The sequence below is a fragment of the Mustelus asterias genome, chromosome 4 (genome assembly GCF_964213995.1).
Source record: "Mustelus asterias chromosome 4, sMusAst1.hap1.1, whole genome shotgun sequence".
NCBI classification, from domain to species: Eukaryota; Metazoa; Chordata; class Chondrichthyes; order Carcharhiniformes; family Triakidae; genus Mustelus; species Mustelus asterias.
In genome coordinates this window covers 26771547-26797418 of record NC_135804.1, presented here as the reverse complement: position 1 = coordinate 26797418, position 25872 = coordinate 26771547, and the positions used below count along the sequence as shown (strand labels likewise).

At 42.8% G+C, this 25872-nt stretch overlaps 1 protein-coding gene across 1 annotated transcript in view; it reads right to left on the bottom strand.

Annotated features, from left to right (window-relative positions):
- dbndd1 (dysbindin domain containing 1) overlaps positions 1-23784 on the bottom strand; it is a 31304-nt gene extending 7520 nt beyond the window's left edge. The window contains exons 1-3 of the mRNA XM_078210711.1: positions 23147-23784; positions 5430-5570; positions 2795-2935 (exon numbers count right to left, since the gene is read on the bottom strand). Coding sequence (XP_078066837.1) covers positions 2795-2935; positions 5430-5570; positions 23147-23177 — 313 coding nt within the window. The 5' untranslated portion in view covers positions 23178-23784. The remainder of the gene's footprint in view (positions 1-2794; positions 2936-5429; positions 5571-23146) is intronic.
- Positions 23785-25872: the final 2088 nt, after the last annotated feature.

Here is a 25872-nt window from a genome sequence, read left to right as displayed (position 1 = left end):
TCAAACTAAGTGACATCAGACTTTATCGAGGAATGGGGGCAAGGGTGGTGAGGGGAAATGTGTGGGATGAAGTGTTCCTGTTGTTTCTGCTAACTTTTAGGCTATTGGAAAATATGCTATGTTTACAAAAAAATGAAATAAGTGATCAGTTTAAGTGTTGAAGAGTCTATGATTTCCCTTCCTCTCCCTCCCAACTATAAGAAGGGTAAAAATGAACAACACGCTTGTGGTTCTAAGTTCTGCAATTCTGTCTTAATATTTAACATTGTGAAACCATGCAGAAAGACTGCAGATGTTTCCTCTGAACATACAGCATTTCCCACACACCAACTTTTCTCTGTGATGCAAAGTGTAATGTTACAGTATTGGTTATTCATAGAAATACAGACAAATTGCCGCACAGAAAAACACTTTGTCCCAGTTTTGGTGTTTATTTCCTAAATGAGCAGTCATCCTCACTCAAGCGCCTTTCTGTACCCAAGTCTTTTTATCCAAATTTCCCCTCAACCACGAATCTCTGTCCTATTCTTAAACGTTGTGCTGATTTGTGTGACAATCCACAACTCTGTCAGTGCATTCTCGAGTCTTCAATCCTCGTTGTAAAACAAAGTTTCCTTGCTGTCATAAATTATCTACACATTCAGTTTGTACACCATGGTGTTTATTCTGTAAAGTTGAAGAGAAAAGCTTTAACTAAATTGATACTGTTTTCCCAAATGTTAAAAATAAAATACATCCAATCCAAATGGGATTAAATCATATTTCTTCAGATCTTTAAAATCTTATTGCATTAACATTCAGAAATGACAATCAGAGATTGATGTTGTAAATGACTACAAGGAAGAATTAACAATGCAGTGAGCTACTTTTAAAGGATTATTTTTAGTTAAATCCTCGCTAAAAATCCATAATGTGTAACTCCGAACAACAGCAAATCCCAATGAGATTAAGAGGGGTTTATTCAGAGAAAACCTATACAGCCAGCTGAAAAAAGGAGATATTAGAACTTGAGAAGTGTCTTGGAGGAGGAGAGGTGAAGTAATTTTGCGATGGAAATGTAGAACATGGGGCCTAAATAGCTGAAGCAAATGCATCAATGCTGGGGCAAAATGAATGGGGGATGTGAAAAAGGCCAGAGTTGAAGGAATACAGAATTCTTGGAGGGACATATGCCTGGAGGAGGTCAGAGATGGGGAGAGCGAAAGGGAATGCAGATCAGCAAGCTAGCAGCTAAAAAGAAACAAAGCCCTTTTGGGATATGAAATCCCAGCTGAAGTTCTGAAACACAGCAAAGATAAACTCCCGACATAACTGTACCATCTCATATTCTTCATCCGGAAAGAAAAACCCCTGCCGGGGAATCTCAGGGATATTGTGATAACGACCGAACTTAAGATGGGAAACAAGTCTGATTGCGCCAAATACAGAGGAGCCACAGGGAAGATCATTGCAAGGATCCTCCTTAACCACCTCCTCCCAGTGGTCACGGAATTCCTTCCAAAGTCACAGTATAGTTTTCACTCATCAAGAGGCACCAAAGACATAGGGCCCAATCTTACCGGCCATTTGTGCCACACTCCCGCTGCAGCGAAGGCAGAGAATTTGGCATCCAGTCAAATCTCCATTCACTGCAGTGGGATGGCGATGGCCTAGTGGTATTATCACTAGACTACTGATCCTGAAACTCAGCTAATGTTCTGGGGTCCTGGGTTCAAATCCCACCATGGCAGATGGTGGAATTTGAATTCAATAATAAAAAAAAATCTGGAATTAAGAATCTACTGATGACCATGAAACCATTGTCAATTGTCAGGAAAAACCCATCTGGTTCACTAATGTCCTTTAGGGAAGGAAATCTGCCGTCCTTACCCAGTCTGGCCTACGTGTGACTCCAGAACCACAGCAATGTGGTTGACTCTCAACTGCCTACGGGCAACTAGGGATGAGCAATAAATGCTGGCCAGCCAGCAACACCCATGTCCCACGAATGAAAAAACCTGCCAGCGTGAATGACCGTAACATTCCAGCCATAATCTTCACTGTGTGGTAAGTTCCTGAAAAGTGCAAAGAACACCACCAACTGCTGTACATGACATTTCTTAACTTCACAAAGATTTTGACTCAACTGTGAAGGATTATAGCGCATCTTCCTCAAAATTGGCTGCCCTCAGAAATTTGTCACCATTCTCCGCCTACTCCACTATGATATGCATAATCCTCACCAACAGAACCAGCACAAACTCAACCTCAGTGAAAACTGAGGTCAAACAGGCTGCGTCCTTGCACCAACACCCTTCACCATTTTCTTCACTTTATTACTACACCTCAACTCCAGCAAGTTACCAACGAGGGTGGAGATAATCTATAGAATGCTCAGGGGGATCTGTTCAATCTATGCTACAATAGGGATGGAACCAACAGCCTTTATATTCTGGCATATACTTTGTGTTCCTTATTTTTCTTTCATTTCAAAGCTCACTTCAACCGGTCTATTTCCATTCTGTATATTCTATGGAATACTTTCTTCAAACATTTTAATTTCCAAAATCTGTTTCGAAAGGTACACATCTCTGGCCATGTTGTCTAAATCGCACAAATAAGCTTAATTTTAATCTCTTTTATTTATCTCAAATCTTTTCCTTTGAGTTTTAGTCTTTATATAAATTTAGTTCCACTTTTAATTCTGTCATCAAATATGCAACTATTATACTTCATGTCCATTTTCCAAATGGATCGGCACTGAGCAGGACTCGAGAGCTCGTCTCCTTCTCAGCATGTACTCGGTGACACTGACCTGTTGATGATTCATGTGGTGGATTCTCATCATCCGAATCAGCAAATACTTCTGCAAGTTCTTGGTCCGACATGTCTGTGAGTTCAGTCAAATCCATCAGGTCAAAGTGAACCTCAAGAGATGAGACACTGCTGAGAGGCTCTGTGAATACAAATACACAGGAGAAAATGCTTGGTATGCAAGGAGGACCATAGCAGTTGAGTTAAGTTAAGTTACTCATATCTGTAAAGTATTATATAAAATGCAGATTTAGTAGGTGTAATGTTACACACAGTTGATGTCTGAGTAGAGTGCTGAGTGAAACCATGTCATAAAAACATGATTTCCAAGGAGAATTATTTTGGAAATATCTTCCCAATCTGCCACCTGTTTGTGGGTTGTGCTGCACTTCACTGAGGTTGGAGACGGATCTGTCTTCTTGCAGCTAAGTTGCACTATCATGGGACAGAGATGTCTTAGGTCAGGAGAATTGAGCGTCTCAGACTGCTGCCCAAAGTAGTTGATAGCAGAAGTGTGTATACATCTGTGTACCCTTCTGACTGTTCCTCCTCTGATGGTCATTTATTGTGAGGCACCTTTGGGATGCAGCATGTCCAGTGTGTGAAAGTTAGCTGATCCTCACACACTCTGCTGCGTGAGAGTTGTGTGGTTCTGCCCCGTGCCATTCTTTCCATTTCTCCTCTATCTCATCACACTACCTCGTGTTGCCAGCCCCTTTCAGACTTCATACACCGCCTTTTGATTTGAAGACAGACGTTAGTGCAAAAGATGGAGATGTATTTGTGGGATTTTGTTAGCGAAGGTGCAGCTCCAGGGAAGGCTGGAGAAATCAGAGTTTTGGCAGTGCAGATAGCTGCTGGATAAAGGGTTAATTTGAATCTGTCATGCTGGGAGGGGTGTACAATTTGCCTGTCAACTCTTGGAAGAGGATAATGTGAATCTTATGGAGGAACTGGCCAGCCTGCTAATGCCTTTCCTGTGCCATTATCAGAATCTGCTTATAGTGAATAGACAGTGGCTCTATCATATTGTAAAGGGGATCAACAACTCCCCACAGGCCAGAATACTTACTGAGGAGATTAACGAGAATAGCTGCAGGGTTGAGGAATTTTAGCGACAAGCTTGGGTGTCTCTCCTTGCAGCAAAGGAGATTGAGTGGAGATTTGATAATGGTGTACAAGATGATGACAGGTTTAGATATGATAGACAAAGAAAAAGCTATCCCTATTAGCTGCTGGTACAAGGACTTGGCAACACAGATTTAAGATGTTGTGCAAGTGGTGCAGGTGGGATGTGAGGAAGAATATTTTTCCGCAGCGAATGTTATTGACCTGAAACTTGCTGCTGGGACGATGGCAGAAGTTGAGATGTCCAATGATTTCGAAGGGAAACTCGATGGGCACTTCATCATAGATCATAGAAACCCTACAGTGCAGAAGGAGGCCATTCGGCCCATCGAGTCTGCACCGACCACAATCCCACCCAGGCCCTACCCCCACATATTTTACCCGCTAATCCCTCTAACCTACGCATCCCAGGACTCTAAGGGGCAATTTTTTTAACCTGGCCAATCAACCTAACCCGCACATCTTTGGACTGTGGGAGGAAACCCACGCAGACACGAGGAGAATGTGCAAATTCCACACAGACAGTGACCTGAGCCAGAATCGAACCCGGGACCCTGGAGCTGTGAAGCAGCAGTGCTAACCACTGTGCTACCGTGCCGCCAAATTGAGGGAAGTAAACTTGTAGGCTTATGAAGAAGGGAGTGGGACTGACTGGATTGCTCTACTGAGAGTCAGTGTGCACTAGATAGGCCAAATGGCCTCATTCTGTGCCAGGATTACCCTATTCTAAATGTCAGCATTTGTTTGGACTCAATTTAGAAAGGACAGGAATTGAAAGTTGAGAAATCAGGGCCAAAATAATAAGTATGACCTGACCATTATTAGTTTATAAAATATATTATATTTATGTGTATAAAATATTATAGAATAAAAGGGACAGTATCAGCACAGATAGGGAATTGGCTGACTGATTGGAAACAGAGAAGTTGCAAACAGCTGTTTTTTGAACTGCAGCAAGGTATATAGTGGGGTTCCCCAGTGGTCAGTGTGAGGATCCCTGCTTTTCTTGATACATATCAATGATCCAGACTAGAGTGTGCAATTTCAAAATTTGCAAATGACACAAAACTTCAAAGTATGAGGAGGATAGTCATAGGCTTCAAGAGCACAGTAGGATGGTAAAAAGTGGCAGGTTAAATTTAATGCAGGGAAATGCAACATGATTCATTTTTAGAGAATGAATGAAGAGCGGCAATATAAAATAAAGGGTACAATTCTAAAGTGGATGCAGGAACGGGGGGTTCTGGGGATATTTGCACAATTTATCGGCGATGTCAGGGCAGGCTGAGAAAGCAGTCAACAAAGCAAATGGGATCCTGGGCTTTGTAAGCAGGGACACAGAGTACCACAGCTGTAATGCATATATCATACACTGCAACATTGCTGAACATGTTTATAAACCAGCACAGCTTTGTACATTGTGTTACAGTTAACTGTATAATCAGATTCAGGGCGATATGGATGCATTTCTGATAATAAAAAAGCAAGTGAATACATTAGGGACATACGTCTTCTCTCCACCACCTGCAGTAATCCTGATGTGGAAATTGGGATTCCGTCCTCTTCATCTGCAGGGGTAATGTGAGATTCTGAACTCTCCTCTTGACCCTTTGGTTTCTTTGGACTCTGTTTGCTTTTCTCAAACTCTCCTAGATCAGGAGAAGGTGAGAGAAAGAAAAATACATTACTTAAAAAATACATAAAGCATTTTACCCGCCACTCCCATCCTCTGTCCGAAAGCACTTCTTGGTTCTCCAAACCATGATTTAAAATTTCTCATCCAAGTCAACAATTTCTCTATGAAAATAAATTACACCTTGTCCCCATCGATACAAAATATATCATGTGCTTGCATTCTTCTTATATATATCACTGCATACGTGCGTTCAGTGAAAGGTGGGTGTGCTTGCTTGTGAAGTGCCTGGAAGTGAGCAAGGAAAGAGGCATATTTGATTATGTCTGGCTCCATCTGTGAAGAGAATTCCATAAAACATAGTGTTGTTCATGTTAGCATGTAGACTGAATAGTGTGTGTGCACATGTAGAGGATAGATGCAGTTTTACAGTGTGTATGTGTGTGTACATATATAAAATTTATTCATGTATCAAGCTACATGTGTGCTTAAAGATCCGACCTTGTGTGGAGGAGCTAAAGTACGTATGTATCCTATTTTCAAAAGTGAGTGTTTGTATTTCTGTTAATACTTTGTATTTGTGTGGAAAGAATATATATGTGCGTGTTGATATAGGATGTCCAGATGGAGAGATTTCACTGTACAAACCATATGTGTAAAGCAATTGCCGTTTGACTTGCCTCCATCTGGTAGGGGTGGTAACTATTTAATTTCTCAGTTCATACTTCATTAAATATTGACAGCTGCTTTGGCAGCAAGAGCACAATGTTGTGTTGCCAATAAATAACAAAAGTACATGGCATGGAGGAAAAGACCAAATCGAATCCTCTCACATTTCAGTGATGGTGCATTCTATAGAACAACTCCGAGAACCCACAGCAAAGAGAATTCAATTAAATTAAAGTCAAAAAAGAAAAACAAACAAAGCCACACTGAATAGATGATAAAAGCAGTCGCAAACAAAGCCAAATAACACCTCTGTTTCTTCTGCACTGTTTACTAAAATCAAAAAATTAATCAGACATTATTAACCCAAAGCTCCACTAGCTGAGGCAAAAATTACCAATAAAACTTATTAAAAACATAAAAACCTCTTCTCTTTTGTCATAATGTAAAGTTCTACCAGAGATGGAACTTCAAATGTACTTCAGAGTTTAATGAATCTATCATCACTCATATAACGTCATAATCTTTGAAGAGCACTTAATCCAAAGCCATGATCGGTATTTATTAATATTTTACTATTATTGGATTCATAGCAAGAGGGAAAAAAAATTATGAAATGCTGGATAAACACTTTGGCTGGAATTCTCTGGCCGTTCACGTCCTGCTGCCAACGAGAACAGAGTATTTTGGCTCTCAGCCAAATCTTCATTCACTGCAACGGGAGAATCCCAGCTCTGGGCAAGGCCGGAGAATCCGGCCCTTAAGGTTTAACAGCATCTGTGAAGAGAAAATAAAGGTGTACGTCCTTGGAATTCTTTTCTTTGTTAGCAGGTGTCCGAAATGCATGAAAACCCATTTAGCCCCAAACCAAACTATGGAGAAATGTGCATAGGTAGAATATACCTGATATAGAATAAACACACTCTCACAAAGGACATACCTCACTAATCTGCCTCAATCCAGATGTTAGCAAATTGGAGTATCGCTGTAATCCAACTGTGGGAAGATTCTTAACCCCAATAATGAGATTGTCTCTTCAGATCACATCAATGAGCTGGACTGGCTGATCAACCATCCAACAGCATCCTGAAGTACTCCAATTCACCTGATCCAGGCACCAGATTATCAAACTATCAAGTTTACCAGTAACTCTTGCTTTACTTCCATCTCTAGATCTGCTATTTTGGAGCCTTCTTGACCCCAAATAGAGTCCTCTTAATTTCTGTCCCCAAGATACAGTTGGTTGGTCATTAAATAACTTGGAAGCATGGGTTTGATCCCTTGCGCGTTGATTGGCAGATGGCAGGAATACCACATAAGTGCATGGCGAGCAGTACAACTTGCTGTAATATGGGAGGGGTTTATCTTCATTCTCAGTCCAGAACATGGATATGCAATATATTCCATTGTGCTGTGAAGGTCCAGTAGCAGTCACCTGCCTCTGTGAAATCCATGGTAATCACGGTCTCTAGTGCTGACAAATGGGTCTCTGCCCAAAATGTTAACTCATAGAAATAGATCCAAGTTACAAAATGGAAATAGGCCATTCAGCCCACCCAGTGTGTGTCAGCGTTTATCCTCTATGCCAACAAGTAGTCCGAATTACATTTACCTGTCTTGCTCCCATATCCCTTCATCCAGCAATCCAATTTAATCTTCAATGTTGATCTGGTTTCTGCCTCAGCCGTTGATGTTGGACTTGAATTTCACAGCCTCATGTAAAGTGACTTCTCTTGCTATCGGTTGTAAATCTTTTATGTATCCCTGGCCCTTGGCTCCAGACCACACCAAATATTGGAAATAGTACTAGAAGTAGCACTGAGCATACTTCCATTTAGGGGATAAGGTTTGTTTCTTTCATCAAAACTGATCACCTCACACATTCTGACATTGAATTCTATCTGTCCTTATTGAACTCCTTCCTCATCTCATCAATATCTCTTTATAGCTTCCATTGCTCCACAAAAGAACAATACTTTATATTTTGGTAGCCTCTGTAAATTTTGACACCACTTTCACTTAGGTCTGTATTCACATTGACATTCTCAGATACACACAGTGAATAGAAGTGACCCCAAACTGAATCTTAAATCTAAACCTAACCACTGTAGAAAAATTGGTAGCTAAACTTTCCCAGGTGATGTACTCACCGTCGAGCCTTCTGTATCCTATGATTGTTCAACAGGCTTCTGGATGGGCAGCTAAGCTGCCCATCCCAAACGCATCGGATTGACTTTTAAATATGCAAATTAGGATTCAATTACATCAACAGGACCAGACTGCAATTTTAACTCCAACCTGAGTTTTCCCACCTGGCTGGACCAGATCAGTAGAGGATTGGGACATGAAGCGGTCTAGAACGGTATAGTGTTCACTTTTCCTTGCAGAGCCACTGCCCCACAAGGGAAGTTTGGACCTCGCTTTCCTTCCTTCTTGCCAGAAATTACAAACAGGCACTTACTCTGTTTTCTCCCTCCTCATTAATTTTTAATCCAGTTTGCTATCCACTCTTTAATTCCATACCCTTTACTTTTCTCTAGTGCTTCTCCATGTGATGCCTTGTCATCCATTACATTTCCCCATCTAAAACATGTATTGCCACAAAGAAAAAATTGTATGAAGCTTGTCACACATGATTGTTCATGTTGACAACTGTCCTGGCTAATTCTTTTCTCATTAAGCATGCTGAAGGACTACAATATTTTCCCAACATTTACTGGTTTGATCTTGTGATAATGAACTGTCCATTCTGTGCTGCACAATTATTGTGCATTATTTTGCTTATTATTGTGCTGACACATTGTAACATCCCTCTAATGTCCTTTAGGGAAGGAAATCTGCCATCCTTGCGCAGTCTGACTTACACGTGACTCCAGACCCACAGCAATGTGGTTGACTCTTAAAATGCCCTCTGAAATGACCTAACAACCCACTCGTTCAAAGGCAAATAGGGATGGGTAACAAATGCAGGCTTGCCAGCGATGTTCACATCCCATGAAATACTTCTTTAAAAATTAAAAGTTGGGGAAGCAGTCCTTTGTAATGACATCCTAATGCAAGTAATGAAATCAAGATTTTCTTAAATTACATTATGGAACTTATAATTTTGTATGAAATAATGTCTCCATTTTTATTTTGTAGCACAGTTTATTCCCACGTTGGGCCCGATTTTACCATTGCGTCAGGCACGAAAAAGTAGTAAACTCGCCCGATGAGGCTATTAACGCGATCTGCGCCCGTGTCCGGGCAGATGCCCACTTTACTGAGGCCCGAAAATGGCCGCGATCCGATTCGCTACCGAAACGGGCGCAACGGCGATTTAAATGCATTTGCATGCATTTAAATTGAATTAATGAACCTCCCGCCCAACTTAATCAGCATTTCCCCCTTTACCATCGCGTTCGCACGTCCAGATTCGGCATGAAACAGACATGCTCAGCAAAGGTCTGTTTCGGGCGCTCCAGCTGCTGAAGAGATAAGTTCAGAGCTTCCAGCGGCTCTCTGACTCAGATCGGTGGTGGAGGGGGGAAAGGGAGGCGGGCCAGATCATTCTCTGGTGGTGGTTGGGGGGGGGAAGGCACGGGGGAAGGGAGGCCTGATCATTTTCTGGTGGGGGGGAAGGAGGAGGCGGGTCAGATGTATCTCTGGTTGGGGGAGGGAAGGAGGAGGGAGGCCCGATCATTTTCTGATCGGGGGGGAGGGAGGACGGCAGATCGTTGTCTGGTTGGGAGGGGGAGGCCCGATCATTCTCTCAGGGGGATGGGGAGAGGGAGAGCCCGATCATTCTTTGAGTGGGGAGGTCCGATCATTCTCGGGGTGGAGGGGAGGCCAGATGGATCTCTGATTGGGGGGGGCAGGGGGGTCCGCTGCCACTCTGCGGGCAATCGGTGGGGGAGAAGGGGGGGCAGGGGGTTGTGATCAGTCTGGGTAGCGAGGGAGAGTGGGTGGATAAGGGGGAAAGTTATGTTGTAGGGGTGGGGGTGATGTCTGTGGGGCCATCGCTCCCGGGCCGCTTTATCCGCTTTTTGCGGCCTGAGAGCGACGTGACAGCCGCGCGATTTTCAAATTTTTGTCCTCACTGCTCATGCGCAGTTCAGAGCTCCGATGGTTTCAGGCGCGCTAAGCTCCGCCCACAGCGCGATTCAGACTCGTGACTTTTTTTTCAGGCTGAGTGCGTATGGGGGCGCCTGAGGACAGGTTTCCAAGTCGGATCTGAATTGCACCCAGATTCAGCACTTAGAATGAAAATAGTAAAATCGGGCCCATTGGGCCAGCTGTGGCTCAGTTAGGAGCACTCTTGCCTTTGAACTACAAGGTTCAAGTCCCACTCCAGAGCCTGAACACGTGAAATCAAGGCTGACACTTCAGTGCAGTACCGAGGGGCACTGCACTGTTGGAGGTACCGTCTTTCAGATGAGACTTTAACCCTGCATAGGCGAATGTAATATATTGCATGGCAGTATTTCTAAGACGAGCAGGAAAGTTATCCCTGGTGTCCTGGCCAATGTCTGGTCATTAACACATTATTAATCACATTCATAAATGTTGGCAGAATGCAGATCTTAGTCCGTGATGTCGACATGACTAAATCAGTAATTTGTTGCTGTATAGCTGGAAAGGGGGACTGCGTGAGTCACAGTCTTCTCAGGGGCTACTGCCAATGCTCCTCGATAATTGTCAGATAGGAGACAGGAAGATATCTTTTGTTTGTTGGATAGATTAATTGACTATTCCAACCCCTATCCTGCTATGCTACAAGCCAGAATGCATCTTGTCTGTGAAGGGCTTATTTAACCATGAGGAATGAACCCCTTAATTTACCAAATGTTGAGAATTCTTTAGTACACACACTTACTAGGCCTATTCTGCTCGAAAATGAATATGCAATTATATTTCTTGCACATAACTTTGCTGATATTGTGTTGTACTTATCTGCTGGGGGATTAACCCTTCTGTAATAACATTGTAGCACAATAATTGTAGAGGGGGGAAGGAACAGTTCAGAACTTGGTGAAATTACAATCATTAGGGAAACTGTATGGAGGAAACTGAGGGAGCTGAGGGCTGAAAAGTCTCCAGGTCCTGATGGATTTCACCCTAGGGCCCTAAAAGAGGTGGCGAATGAGGTAGGAGATGCATTGGTATTAGTTTTCTAAAAAATTGTTCAATTCTGGAAAGGTTCCATCAGACTGGAAAGTAGCAAATATAATCCCTCTATTGGGAGGGAGGCAGGAAACAAAGGCCAGTTAGCTTGATGTATGTCATGGGGAAGATGTTAGAATTGATTAAGGAGATTATAGCTGGGCACTTAGAAAAACTCAAGACATTTAGGAAGAATCAGCATGGTTTTTTGAAAGGGAAATTATGTTTAACCAATTTATTGGAGTTCTTTGAAAGAATAATTTGCGCCTTGGATAAAGGGAAACCTGTAGACGTATTGTACTTGGATCTCCAGAAGGCATTTGATAAGGTGTCACGTGAAAGGTTATTGTGGAAAATAAAGAGCTCATAGTGTAGGGGGTAACATATTAACATTGATTGAAGATTGGTTGGTAGACAGAAAATAAAGTATGCATAAATGGTTTGTTTTCTCATTGGCAGGATGTGATGAGCAGAGTCCCGCAGGGGTCTATGCTGTGGCTCAACTTTTTACAATTTATATCAATGACTTAGATGAGAGGAGTGAAGGCATGGTAGCTAAATTTGCAGGTGACACAAAGATAGATAGGAAAATACGTTGTGAATATGAGATAAGAAGGTTCCGATGGATATAGATAAGTTGAGTGAATGAGCAAAAACTGGCAGATAATATGGAGTATTTTGTGGGAAAATGTGAAGTTGTTCACTTTGGCAGGAAGAATAGAAACAGCAGAGTATTACTTAAAAGGTGAAAAGCTGCAGAATTTCAAGGTGCAGAGGGATGTACGTGTTCTAGTGCATGAATCACAAAAAGAATGTATGCAGGACACCAAGTAATTGCTGATGCAATTCTATCCTTTATTAGAAGAAGAATTGAAGATACAAAGTAAGGGGATTATGCTTCAGTTACACAGGGCATTGGTGAGACTACATTTTGAATACCGTGTGCAATTTAGGTCTCCTTATTTAAGGAAGGATGTGAATGCATTGGAGGCAGTTTAGAGGAGGTTTACGAGATTGATATCTGGAATGAGTGGCTTGTCTTATGTGGAAAGGTTGGACAAGCTGGGCTTGTTTTGACTGCAGCTTTGAAGAGTGAGGGGTAACTTGATTGAAGTTTATAAGTTCCTAACCAATTTCGACAAGGTGGACATAGAAATTCTGTTTGGGTGAGTCCGGAATTAGGGGGCATTATTTTAAAATTAGGACAGAGAGGAGGAGAATGTTTTCTCTCAGAGGGTTGTGCAACTTTGGAACTCAGCCTCAGAAGGCAGTAGAGGCGGGGGTCTTAGGCGGAGGTAGATAGGTTCTTGTTAGGCAAGGGAATTATAATAACTCCAGAGTCAGCTGTGAAGGAACCGTGCTTTTATTGCACAAATGAAAATAGACAATAACCACAAGCCTGTGATGAACACAATTGGGATTAAAAGATTAATGGACCCTCCAGGGGCCTTGCTTATACAGGGCTCGGTATACAAGCTTCACCTGGGGGGCTAATTACCAGTCTTCAGGGAGCTCGTATTCAACAAGCCCAACTGGGAGGTCAATTAATGATTCCCCATGCGGATCATGGGGGTTATCACAGGAATCAAAGCGCATCTGGGGTAGATTGGAATGTGGAATTAGAAACACAAACTGATCTGCCGTGATCTTATTGAATGGCGGAGCAAGCTCGATGGCTGAATGGCTTAATCTGCTACTATTTCATATGTTCATCATTTAACCCTAGGTATTTCCACACACATCTTCACCTAGCTTCCAGATTTGGCAACTCCTCAAAATAAAGAGCCCGTGGATTGCAACATAATTTGATTTGGCCTGTTGATTCTGATGCAGGTAACAGACAGACTTCAGGTTGTTGGCGTACTTAAATGTTTGTAGCATGCAGCTAGTGCTAAGCACCTTGTTGAATGGATGCATGCCAGGGCAGGGAAAACAAAATAGCGAGGGAACTAGCACAAATCCAAGCTAGCCTGTCCTACTAAAAGCTTGCCTGCAATCCTGCACTCTGGCTGGAGCAGGGGCCAGTACATTTAAAAGCTAAAATAGAAAACACGACTACAAGATAAAGGTTTGTTTGAACTGTAGCGTAGTGAATAAGGCAGACTTGAAAGTTTCCCAGGAAGAAGCCTTTGGCTGTAAAAGTTCAAAAGATATAGTTATATAAAGGTGGAGAGCTGCTTTGCCATTTCCTTACAGTGAGCAGACAGAAAGGAAGGTGAGAATATGCAGATAAAAGATTATGTGCAGGATAAGCTGGGCTTTAGTCCGAAATGGAAATTACTGCAAGGAAAACATTGGGCAGGACTTTACGGCCTCGCTCATCCTGAAACTGTAAAATCCCGCCCGAGGTCAATAGACTTTTCCACTGTCCACCCCTCGCCCGCTCCGATTCCTGTGGTGGGCGGGGCAGTAAAACTCCAGCCATTATGTAAGGTTAGGTGATGGGGGGGAGCAGTCAAGGGAAAGAAGGTAGATTCAAGCCTGCTAAAGGATGAAGAATGGTACAAAGAGGACACATCCTGTGCTTTGAAAAATCAGTGCAGCAAGAGCTCGCATGCTTCCATATGTTGCACTCTATCTGTTGAACCTGCTTTGCTTCCACATTGCTTCACTTCTAGAGCTAAGAAATTAAGGTATTAAACCTCTCAGCATTCACACTTTTTAGCACTGCTCAAGTCAAAAGAAAACATCCATCTTTTTCTCAAGATGGCCAGGAGGGCCCTCCAGACAAGCCCTGCATAGCCACTGGAACCATATCGCTGTGGCAGTAAATGCCAGCAGTCTAGCCTACAGGACCTGGATGCTGTCCCACAAAATTTCAATGAGTGGTCAACATCAACGAATGTGTCTCCAAATGCCATATCCCATTAACTGCACCATTGCTCAATTCGCCACACTGCTATCTTTTCCTCTTCCAGCAGATTGCCCTGCTAGGTTGCTGCTGTTTATTCTCCCTGTCATGCCATAGTCCAATGGAAATGCAAATGTAAATGAAATGGACCTACCTTGCATTAAGTTGATCTTTCTCTACACCCTAGCTATGGCTGTAACGCTGCATTCTGCACCCTCTCCTTTCCTTCTCTATGTACGCTACGTTTTGTCTGTATAGCGCACAAGAAACAATATTTTTCACTCTATACTAATACATGTGACAATAATAAATCAAATCAAAACGACTACACCTGTACGTGGCTTGTACAGGAATGTTGAAGTCAGGACAAAGTTTTTCAGCACGTGCCAGGCCAGTTCCAGTAGACTTCAGCAACCTTAAACAACGCTGGAAACCACAAAACACTTCTTGAATCACAGCAAAAAAAAAGTAGAAATAAATCAGCAACTAGTTCAAGAGTAACTGATGATCCCTCTAAATAATGCCAGTTTTGGACGAGGGGGCCAGAGAGGATCCCTTTCTCCTTTTGAATGTGTGTTCAGCTGTGCAAAGTTAAGAGAGGGTGCTGGCTGAACTCTAAACTGGTAGTGCTGGTGTTAAATGAGTGTTACACAGTGATTGACATTACAATCCGCATATTTCAAACAGACATTCCCTGTGCCCTCGCCAGAATGGCTTCTGTTGCTGCTAGCACCAGAAATGTCTGCATTAGAAGAGGTGATGGCCTAGTGGTATTATCACAAGACAATTAATCCAGAAACTCAGCTAATGTTCTGGGGACCCGGGTTTGAATCCCGCTACAGCAGGTGGTGGAATTTGAATTCAATTTTTAAAAATATCTGGAATTACTGGTGACCATGAAACCGTTGTTGATTGTCGTAAAAACCCATTTGGTTCACTGATCTCCTTTAGGGAAGGAAATCTGCCGTTCTTACCTGATCTGGCCTACATGTGACTCCAGAGCCACAGCAATGTGGTTGACTCTCAACTGCCCTCCAGGGGCAACAAGCTTTGAGCAATAAATACTGGCCCGCCAGTGACGCTCAAGTCCCACGAATGAATTAAAAAAAATGTTTTGGATGCCAAACAGTACTCATGGCACTGTAAAACCAGGTGTTAAGTAGCTGCATTTCATGGTCATCATCTCCTAAGTGCTGTAGGTCAAGTCTCAGTGCAATAAACATCTGCCTTCTGCAAGTTTAAAAGGACTTGCACAGAATAGCTTGTGATTTACCAGCTACTTCAATGCTTCAGATGTCCAAGTCCCACATCTTGTACCAGACTTGCTCATCTCCAACCGCTTAATCCCTTGTTGAGAGGTTTTAGCAAAAAGACATACTTGCGAATAAAAGTAAAAGACTGCAGATGCTGGAATTCTGAAATTAAAATAGAAAATGCTGCAAAAAACCCCCTGCAGGTTTGGCAGCATCTGTGGAGAGAACAGAGTTAACATTTTGAGTCCACGTGACTCTTCTTCAGAGCTAAAGAGAGGTAGAAATGTGATGGGTTTTATACTGTTGAAGAGGTGGGTGAACCAGGTGGCACAAAGTAGTGTTAAAGACTGGGGAAGCAGGTGTTAATAGTGGCATAAAGATCTGATAGCAGAATATGTTAATAAACAGAACAAGAATCAGCACTCTCTGAAAGCAGAATATAGGAACAAGTTATGGGGTGGGGTGTGGAGGAGTTTGGGAACACTGTAACAGGCTGGTGACAGAAATGTGGCCATGAGAGCAAAATAGTGAATTGAAATGGCAAGTGACAGGAAGGTCAGGGCCGTGCTTGGGGACAGAGCAGTCACCCAGCTGGATTTAGTCTCCCCAATGTAGAGGAGACTGCATTGTGAGCAGCAAATGCAATAGATTAAATTGAAAGCAATGCCTCTTGTGAGACTGGTTTTACTTCAGGATACACGCTGGAGATCTCCATTTGTACAAAACGTGTTGCCTTTTTGCCTGAAATCTAGGGTTGGGTCTGGATTGGGCATAAATCCTGCACATGTACTCAGTGTCAATCTTTCTGACCAACCAAATAAACTAAATCAATTTAACTAAGGGACATGTACTCAGTGTCAGTGTCTTATCAATCATATTGTTAAGATCTAATGGCTGCTCTGTTAATTTGTCCCTCCGTTTATTTGATTTAGTTTAATTGGTTGTTCAGTTTGCTCCAAAAGTGTATAAATGGGGACATTTCTGTTCTCAGAAACAAATATCTAAAATATAAATGGATTCAGGGCCCACGCAATCATAGAACCTTGATTCATGGACTCCTAAGATGATTGTCTTTTTTGAGGTCTTGCAGAGTCCATGAATGATATTCTATATATAAGTTGTTCCAGGCTGCTTGCCTTTCTTAGTTTCCTTAAGAATTTGCTGCTTAATTTGTGGATGCACTTTAGTCCCACACTCCTGATCTTTGGCTGAGAGGGAGCTGGACCTCCTTGTGAAGCTGCTTTTGGGCCTGGCCAAGTTGACCATGGAAGAAGTCTCACAACACCAGGTTAAAGTCCAACAGGTTTATTTGGTAGCACAAGCCACATAAACCTGTTGGATTTTAACCTGGTGTTGTGAGACTTCTTACTGTGTTTACCCCAGTCCAACGCCGGCATCTCCACAAGTTGGCTATCAACGGGTCCAAAGAGTGGGCAATCAACCCTGGCTGTCTGCCCTTCTTTTGTGGCTATGTTTGCAGCTGGGTGTCCCTGGAGAGGGAATGGGCACCATGGGGGCTGGAGTGCTTTATTGACCCTGATGACCAATTGTGACTTGATGTTTAGAAGTTTCCTTTCTGGTTTTTGTTGCAGTTCCCCTTTAATTGGTTGATTTGATCTTTTGTTAATTTGATTCCCAAAAGAGCTGGCACATTGAGTGGAGGGGAATTGGAATTATTGGAGGAATTGATATTGTGTTGTCTTGGAAATAAACTTAGTTTAAGGCACCGGCTTGCTTCAAACTTGTTTCCTGTCACGCACAATTATTGGAACTAACATTCAGGACTTGTTTCCAATTTATTTATTTCTGCAATGTTTTTTCCCGAATTTGAGATTCGTTGTCTGTTCTTCAACTAAGTTTCATTATTAAACATTCCAGGACCAAGATAGTCCATTCAGTTAATGAAAGCTTTTTCTTCCCTTATTCTTCTACCTCAGCCAATTGCATGCTAAACACCTTCTAATTTAAATTTCTCTTGTCTTACTAGCTGGGCTGATTTTGAATTTCAAGCAAAAAGGCAATACAGTTGTAGAGACTCAGACCTCCAGTACACCCAACCTTTCAATGAGTACCCTGAATAAAAGCCAGCCTCACAAGAGGCACTTCTTTCAATTTAATCTATTGCATTTGCTGCTCCCAATGTGGTCTCTTCTACATTGGGGAAAATAAATGCAGACCAGGTGATTGCTTTGCAGAATACCTGTCTGCAGGCATAACCCTGACCTTCCAGTTGCTGGCCATTTCAATTTGCCATCTTGCCCTCATGCTGACATTTCTACCCTTGGCCTGCTGTAATGTCCCCTCTTTCTCCCCCGTAACTTATCCCTATGTTCTGCTGTCAGAGAGCTCTGACCATTGTTCTGCTATTAACCCTTGCTGCCACCCATCCTTTGTGCCATTATTAACAACAGCTTCAGTCTTTGACACTATCATTACCACTCCCTTTGTCTTGTGTCCATAACACTTTGTCAAATTTCCCCTGAGCTCCCACTTCTCCTTGACCTATTTTTATTCCATCCCCTCGCCTCCATGGTATAAAATCCATCATATTTCTACCTCCTTCATCTATGAAAAAGAGCCACGTGGACTTGAAATGTTAACTCTGTTTCTTGTTCCACAGATGCTGCCAGATCTGCTGAATTTTTCCAGCATTTTGTTTTTATTTGATTTCCAGCATTTGCAGTATTTTGCTTGTATTTTAGTACTTAATTCATGCCATGTTCTCTTTGAAGTGATTTGCTGACTTTCGCTTGTATGTGCTCCATAAACACAGCAGATATTGTATATTTTATTTAGTTTGAAAAAGCTAACTTACTTCAAGTGAAATGTTCATGCACAAAGATCAATTCAGTGAGCATTAGGTATCTTGCCAAGGGCCTATTTGAGTGAACATATGGTGCTTTCTTTGCTGTGATTAATGCTTGAACTGAATCACGGTCCAAACATTGCCTGTTAGGCCTGTAACTCTGATATTTTTTTAAATAACTCATTTGATTGTATATAATATCTTTCACAACCTCGCCTCCCAAAACATTTCACAGCCACTAAAGTGGTGGGCAAAAGTTTAAAGGAAGGCGGTGCCACAGTGGCAGTGGTTAGCAATGCTGCCTCATAACACCAGGGACCCGGGTTCAATTCTGGCCTTGGAAGACTGTATGGAGTTTGCACATTCCCCCCCCCCCCCACTCCGTGTCTGTATGGGTTTCCTCTGGGTGCTCTGGTTTCCTCCTACAGTCCAAAGATGTGCAGGTTAGGTGGATTGGCCATGCTAAATTGCCCCTTAGTGTCTCCAAATGTGTAGGTTAGAGGGATTAGTGGGGTAAATGCGTGGGGTTACGGTGATAGGGCCTGGATAAGATGCTCTGTCAGAGAGTCAGTGCAGACTTGATGGGCCGAATGGCCTCCTTCTGCACCGTAGGGATTCTATTCTATGGAAGAAGGAGAAGGAGTGGTTTGCAGGAATTCTAGAGCATCGGGTCCATATAACTCAAAACAACCCCATCAATGGTGGGGTAAATGGAGCGATGCATTAAAACTAGTGAGTTTGGGGTGTTAACAGGCGGTGAAGTATGGAGGGATTTAAAAAGAAAGAACATTTAAATCTGAGGCTTTAGAAAGCCAGGGGCACAAGTACATCAGCAAGAACAAGGGTTATGGATGGCACAGCTTGGTGCAGGACAGGATATCAGCAACAAGCATTTAATAAAGTTTAGAGATGGAGGATAGGTGGCTGACCTATTTTCTTTGTTCTTGGGATGTGAACATTGCTGACAGTGCCAGTATTTATTGTCCATCCCTAATTGCCCTTGAGTGTGTCTGGTTGTGAGCTGACCTCTTGAACCGTTGCAGTCCATCTGATGTAAGTACATTCAAAGTGCTGTTAGGAAGGATTCCAGGAGTCTGACCAAGTGATATTGAAGGAACAGTGACATTGTTCCAATTCAGGATGGTGTGTGACTTGGAGAAGAACTTGCTAGGTGGCACGGTGGCGCTAGTTAGCACTGCTGCCTCACAGTGCCAGGGACCCGGGTTCAATTTCAGCCTTGGGTGACTGTGTTTGTGTGGAGTTTGCACGTTCTGCCTGATGTTCACTGGAAAGATGGAGGCTGAGGAGAGACCTGATAGAGGTCTACAGAATTCAAGCATAGACAGAGTGGATAGTCAGGCTTTTCCCCAGGGTGGAAGTGTTGATTAAAGGAGGCACAGGTTCAAGGTGAGAGGGGGGGCAAGTTTTTCATGTAGAGTGGTGGGTGCTTGGAACATGTTGCCAGAGGACGTGGTGGAAGCAGGCACATTAGCAACATTTAAGAGGTATCAGGATGGGTACATGAATAGAGGGATAGGGACTGAGTAGGAGCAGAATATTTTTTAGTTAGGAATCATGATCGGCACGGGTTTGGAGGGCCGAAGGGCCTGTTCCTATGCTGCTGCACTTTACTTCTTTTTTTGTCTGTCTGGGTTTCCCCGAGTGCTCTGGTTTCCTCCAACACTCAAAAGATGGGCAGGTTAGGTGGATTGGCCATGCTAAATTGCCCTTTACTGTCCAAAGATGTGTAGGTTAGGGGGGTTAGCCATGGTCAATATGTGGGGTTATGGGGATGGGGTGAGGAGAGGGCCTGGGTAGAATGTTCTGTCAGAGTTGGTGCAGACTTGATGGGCCAAATAGCCTCCTTTTGCATTGTATGGACTCTATGATAAAGGTGGTGGTGTTCCCATTTGTCTCTGCCTTTGTCCTTCTACGTGATTTGGGGTCATGAATTTGGAAGGTGCTGTCAAACAAGCCTTGGTGAACCTTGTAAGTAGTGCACACTACTGCCACTGTTCAGTTGATTTGATTTAGTTTAATTGGTTAGCCAAAAAGACCACTGCCACTGTGCACCGGTAATGGAGGATGTGTATTTTTAAGATTATGGATAGGGTGTCAATCAGTGGGCTGCTTTGTCCTGGATTGTATCGAGCTTCCTGAATGTTATTGGAGCTGCACTCATTCGGCGAATAGAGAGTATTCCATCACACTCCTGACTTGTGCCTAGTAGGTGGTCAACAAACGTTTGGAAGTCAGATGGTGTTTCCCCTTGTGAGAGAGTCTTGGACCAAAGGGCACCCCATTTAAGGGGTCACCCCATTTAAGACAGATGAGCAGGAATTTCTTCCGTGAGGGTTGTGAATTTGTGGAATTCTTTACCACAGAGAGCTGTGGAGGCTGGTTTATTAAATATGATCAAGGTTAAGATAGAAAGATTTTTAATCAGTAAGGTAATCGAGGGTTATGGGAATAAACAGTAAAGTATTGAGGATTATTTAAGCAGATCAGTTATGATCTCATTGAATGGTCGAGCTGATTCAATGGGCCAAATGGCCTACTTCTGCTCCTACATCTTATGGTGTTACTCGCCATAGGATTCCTGGCCTCTGAGCTGCTCTTGTAGCCACAGTCTTTGTATTGCTTGCCCTGTTTCTAGTCAATGGCAGCCCCCAGGATGTTGTGGGCAAGTGATGTTAGAGTTTCTGCCCATAGGACGGTCTATGACCAGAGGGCATAGATTCAGAATAAAGGGGTGCCAATTTAAGACTGAGATGAGGAGGAATTTCTTCTGAGGGTTCTTTAAGATTCCTTGCCATAGAGAGGCAAGTGGGGGCAGAGGCCTTGTGTATATTTATGACTGAGAAAGATAGATTTTTGATCAGGAAGGGAATCAAGGGTTATGGGGAAAGGGCAGGAAAGTGGACATGAGGAATGTCAGATCAGCCATCAACCTACTGAATGGCAGGGCAGGCTCGAGGGGCCAAACTGCCTACTCCTGTTCCCTTTTCTTATGGTTTTATAGTTAGAAGCAGGCAATCTTTATAATGGGAAAAATCAGCTCAAGGTCAAATCAGAATTGCAAATAGTCTGATTCCAGCTGATACAGTTGCCAAAGAGAGAGAGTGGAGTTGATTGTTTGGAATTTGTGAACCCAATGGTTTTAGACTTCTTAATGTTTAGCTAGAGGAAATCACAATTTCTTGACGGCAGCATGCCTGGCTACAACACTAGCAGGAGAGGACATTGCATTGACTCCAAGGTGCGTACATGCACAAGGAGGACGAACTAAGGCTGTTATATGGAAAAAGGGGCAAGGTTTCTCCCTGCATTCACCTACACAAGCAGAGATCAATGCTTGCAATCCAGTTATGGAGAATTCAATCCATGTCTTTTACACAGCTTGATTTATAATATTATTGTTTAGTAATATAATGCACTACCACATTATAACACTTTGTTACAGCTCTGTATAAATCATGTTGTTATATCCCCTTGTCTCCCCTAATTCCACCCCCCCAATCTTATAATCCCCTTGTATCCCTTAATTGCACCCCCCCCCCCCCCCCAAAGCTTGTGGTCCTGGAGTACAGTTCCAGAGACACTGCATATCCCAGTTAGACAGCCGAGAAGGTGTCAGCAAATTATTCCTTGTGATGAGGTGTGGAGGGGGTGTGCAGCCATGGTTAAAGCCAATCTTATTCTGCCTCCGTCATGTGGGAATGCAGGGGGTCACAGGATCGTCATTGGAAACACAACCCAGAACTAAGTTTCCTCCTGCCTAATGTACTAAATACTTCTGATGTCTAAAATTCCTCTAATCGTTTACTGGCTCAGTATCTGAACCACACAGAATAGTGATCCTAGAATTGGACTGGGCTGAATTAGTTGAGTACAGCTTGAATGGTTCCAATCTGCCTGGGTGGTCCTGGAGGGGAAAATCAGACAACCTTCCTCTTTGGCTGTCGGAATGGACCTGTCTCCAAAGAGACTGCCTTAAAAGAGGCCAAAGGCGCTGAGGCTGGGATTTAATCCGACTGCGGTGCCCCATGTGGTTAAATAGCTTGTCTCTAACCTGAGTCAAAGTTCAGAAAAATAAGAGCAGAATACTGGAAGCTACTAGCGGTGTTTATGGACCATATCTCAGCAAGAAATCAGTACTCTGAAGAAAGAGATCTCGATAACGCGTTCCTTCTCCACCACACACACCCCGCCCAAACCACGGTTTTCTGATTAATACAGTCCATACATTGTAATCAACATGCTATGTTTTTTTTTAAAAAGCACGCGTTGATTTGAAACATTTTTAAGAAGTGAATGCCTCAAATAGTCAGGATTAAAGTTCTAGGGGCGGTAATGTCGTCTGAGGTATAACACTCCCTCAGTAGATGTGTCATTTGCAAATTGTTAGGAATCGGTGAGGCACTGAATTAACAGTTTTGAGCGAACTGTTTTGGGGTTAAATCTGGGGAAGGCAATTCTTACTGTTTGAAATTGTAAAAAAAAAATGAAATGTAGATTAAAATTTAAATATTTAAACAGGCATTGAACATTAAATACAGAGTTCGACGTTAGACTATTAATTCATTAGGAATAAGTTTACGGAGCAGTTGTTTTGTAATAAGTGAACATTAAAAGATACGAATGTCACTATTAGGTGCACAATACCCCCTCATTTTGGCCGCGTGCGAAACAGATAAGATAAATTGTTTCTTTTCAGTTTATATATTAAAAATATTATTGACTTAGTCCCTATCAATGCAAAAATCGCATTTTACTCACTGTTATAAATGTATACATGCTCACCTCTGCAGGTTACAAAGAACTTGCAGTAAAGGGTTAACTGATTTTTTTGTGTGTAAAGATGCGTCTCTTACCCTGAGCTCCTGCCCCTCCTTGTTTCTCCATCCAGACAGTCTGACTCGATCCCACCTTCTTGCAAGCACCATCGAGGGGGAAGAGAAAAGAGAGAAAAAGGCGAGCCCGTAAGAATACAGCTGTAGTGCCAAAGATCAACAGCTCAAAGGCAGCTTCTCATTTCAAACCCTGAGCATTGCGCCAGCGCACACACACACACACAAAACAATGCAAGCATATCAGATTGCTAAGTGGGAGATTACAGTGCAAAGTAAGCATTGCATTGCAAATGAGGGTGAGAGACTGCAGACGGTCTCTGGCTGTCAGCCCAGAGAAACTGTGACTGGGGTGTACCATTCAACACGCTAGCTAGCTCACTCAATGAATCACATAATTCCTCACTAGTACTGCCAACAAAAACTGAATGAATTTAGTGGCACATCGCGGTGTGGTACAGAAAGGGGGGAAAATGCTTGCAGATTTTCAACATAAAGAAAAGTATCTCAATAATTCATATGGACTACACCATCTTTTGTTGCATTGTCCCACGGGGATTTCTTTTCCACCCAACATCGCCTCTTCAGCTTCTTCTGACTTTTTATCCCCGTGGTTACAAATACTAGGTGTGTTAAGCGGAGCGTACGGTCAGAGGTCATCCCATGCCACAATTAGAGCAGGAAGTCATACACAAGTGTATTTTCAATTGCCAGTAAAACATTTTATTAGAAATGCTCAATTTGTTTCAGGGCCAGTGCTATAATATAAAGTGGTGCCTGGAGGAATGGGCAATACCATTCGACAAATAGCACTTTGGATGGACTCTGAACTACCCAGTGGTTCTAGTTTATTATATAAGGCCTGGATGAGGAAGAAGGTTTGGAAAATGATTTTTCTACCCAAAGGAATTCTGACAGGGTTAAAGACGTGAAAGGATGAATAAGGCTGATAATTTGAATAAAAATGCTTAAGGCTACGTTTCCCTGAATCTCGATTCTAACAATCAAAATCAGTGCGTCTAAGTTAGCACAAAGTGTAACAAACGAGCCATGCAATCTAATGGAAGTACTTAGAACATAAAGTGTCTTGGAACATGTAATGTCAATCTCCTCTCTATTTCATCGTTTTCTCCTACAGAAGAAATTACAGTAAAGACTGTTTTACATTGCTGCACTGGCGCCTGCTGCAGCAGTAAAGAAAGATTAATCAGATAAATAGCACCAACACCCAAAGTGTCACTAAAATGTTGATGTATTTATTTCTTCATGGGCTTCACAAACAGATTTTGTGTATTTTATTGTCTGTGATCAAAGTGGTTTTATGAGTGAGGTTAGTGTGTTTTCTTGTATTCAAAGTGGTTTGTCCACTTTGACATCTTCAACCTCTCTTTACAACAATCTGAGGTCCCTATCTGCTTCAAGAAGACGACCATCATCCTGGTACCTAAGAAAAGCCAAGGAGCGTGTCTTAATGACTATCGACTGGTGGCACTGACATCCATCATTATGAAGTGCTTCGAAAGGTTAGTCATGGCACGAATCAATTCCAGCCTTCTGGACTACCTGGATTCACTACAGTTTGCCTACCGCCGCAACAGGTCCACAGCAGATGCCATTTCCCTGGCCCTGCACTCAACCCTGGAATACCTAGATAACAAGGGCACCTATGTCAAACTCCTATTTATTGACTACAGCTCAACCTTCAACACAATTATTCCCACGAAACTCATCTCCAAACTCCATGGCCTGGGCCTCGGCACCTCCCTCTGTGACTGGATCCTGGACTTCCTAACTCACAGACCACAATCAGTAAGGATAGGCAACAACACCTCCTCCACGATCATCCTCAACACCGGTGTCCCACAAGGCTGTGTTCTCAGCTCCTTACTATACTCCTTATACACTTATGACTGTGTGGCCAAATTCCCCTCCAGTTCGATTTTCAAGTTTGCTGATGACACCACCGTAGTGGGTCGGATCTCAAACAATGACGAGACAGAGTACAGGAATGAGATAGAGAATCTGGTGAACTGGTGCAGCAACAATAATCTCTCCCTTAATGTCAACAAAACGAAGGAGATTGTCATCGACTTCAGGAAGCGTAAAGGAGAACATGCCCCTGTCTACAGCAACGGGGACAAAGTAGAATGGATCGAGAGTTTCAAGTTTTTAGGTGTCCAGATCATCAACAACCTGTCCTGGTCCCCCCATGCCGACACTATAGTTAAGAAAGCCCACCAACACCTCTACTTTCTCAGAAGACTAAGGAAATTTGGCATCTCAGCTACGACTCTCACCAACTTTTACAGATGCACCATAGAAAGCATTCTTTCTGGTTGTATCACAGCTTGGTATGGCTTCTGTTTTGCCCAAGACCGCAAGGAACTACAAAAAGTCGTAAATGTAGCCCAATCCATCACACGAACCAGCCTCCCATCCATTGACTCTGTCTACATTTCCTGCTGCCTCGGCAAAACAGCCAGCATAATTAAGGACCCCCACGCACCCTGGACATTCTCTCTTCCACTTTCTTCTGTCGGGAAAAAGATACAAAAATCTGAGGTCACGTACCGATCGATTCAAGAACAGCTTCTTCCCTGCTGCTGTCAGACTTTTGAATGGACTTACCTTGCATTAAGTTGATCTTTCTCTACACCCTAGCTATGACTGTAACACTACATTCTGCTCTCTGTCGTTTCCTTCTCTATGAACGGTATGTTTTGTCTGTAGAGTGCGCAAGAAACAATACT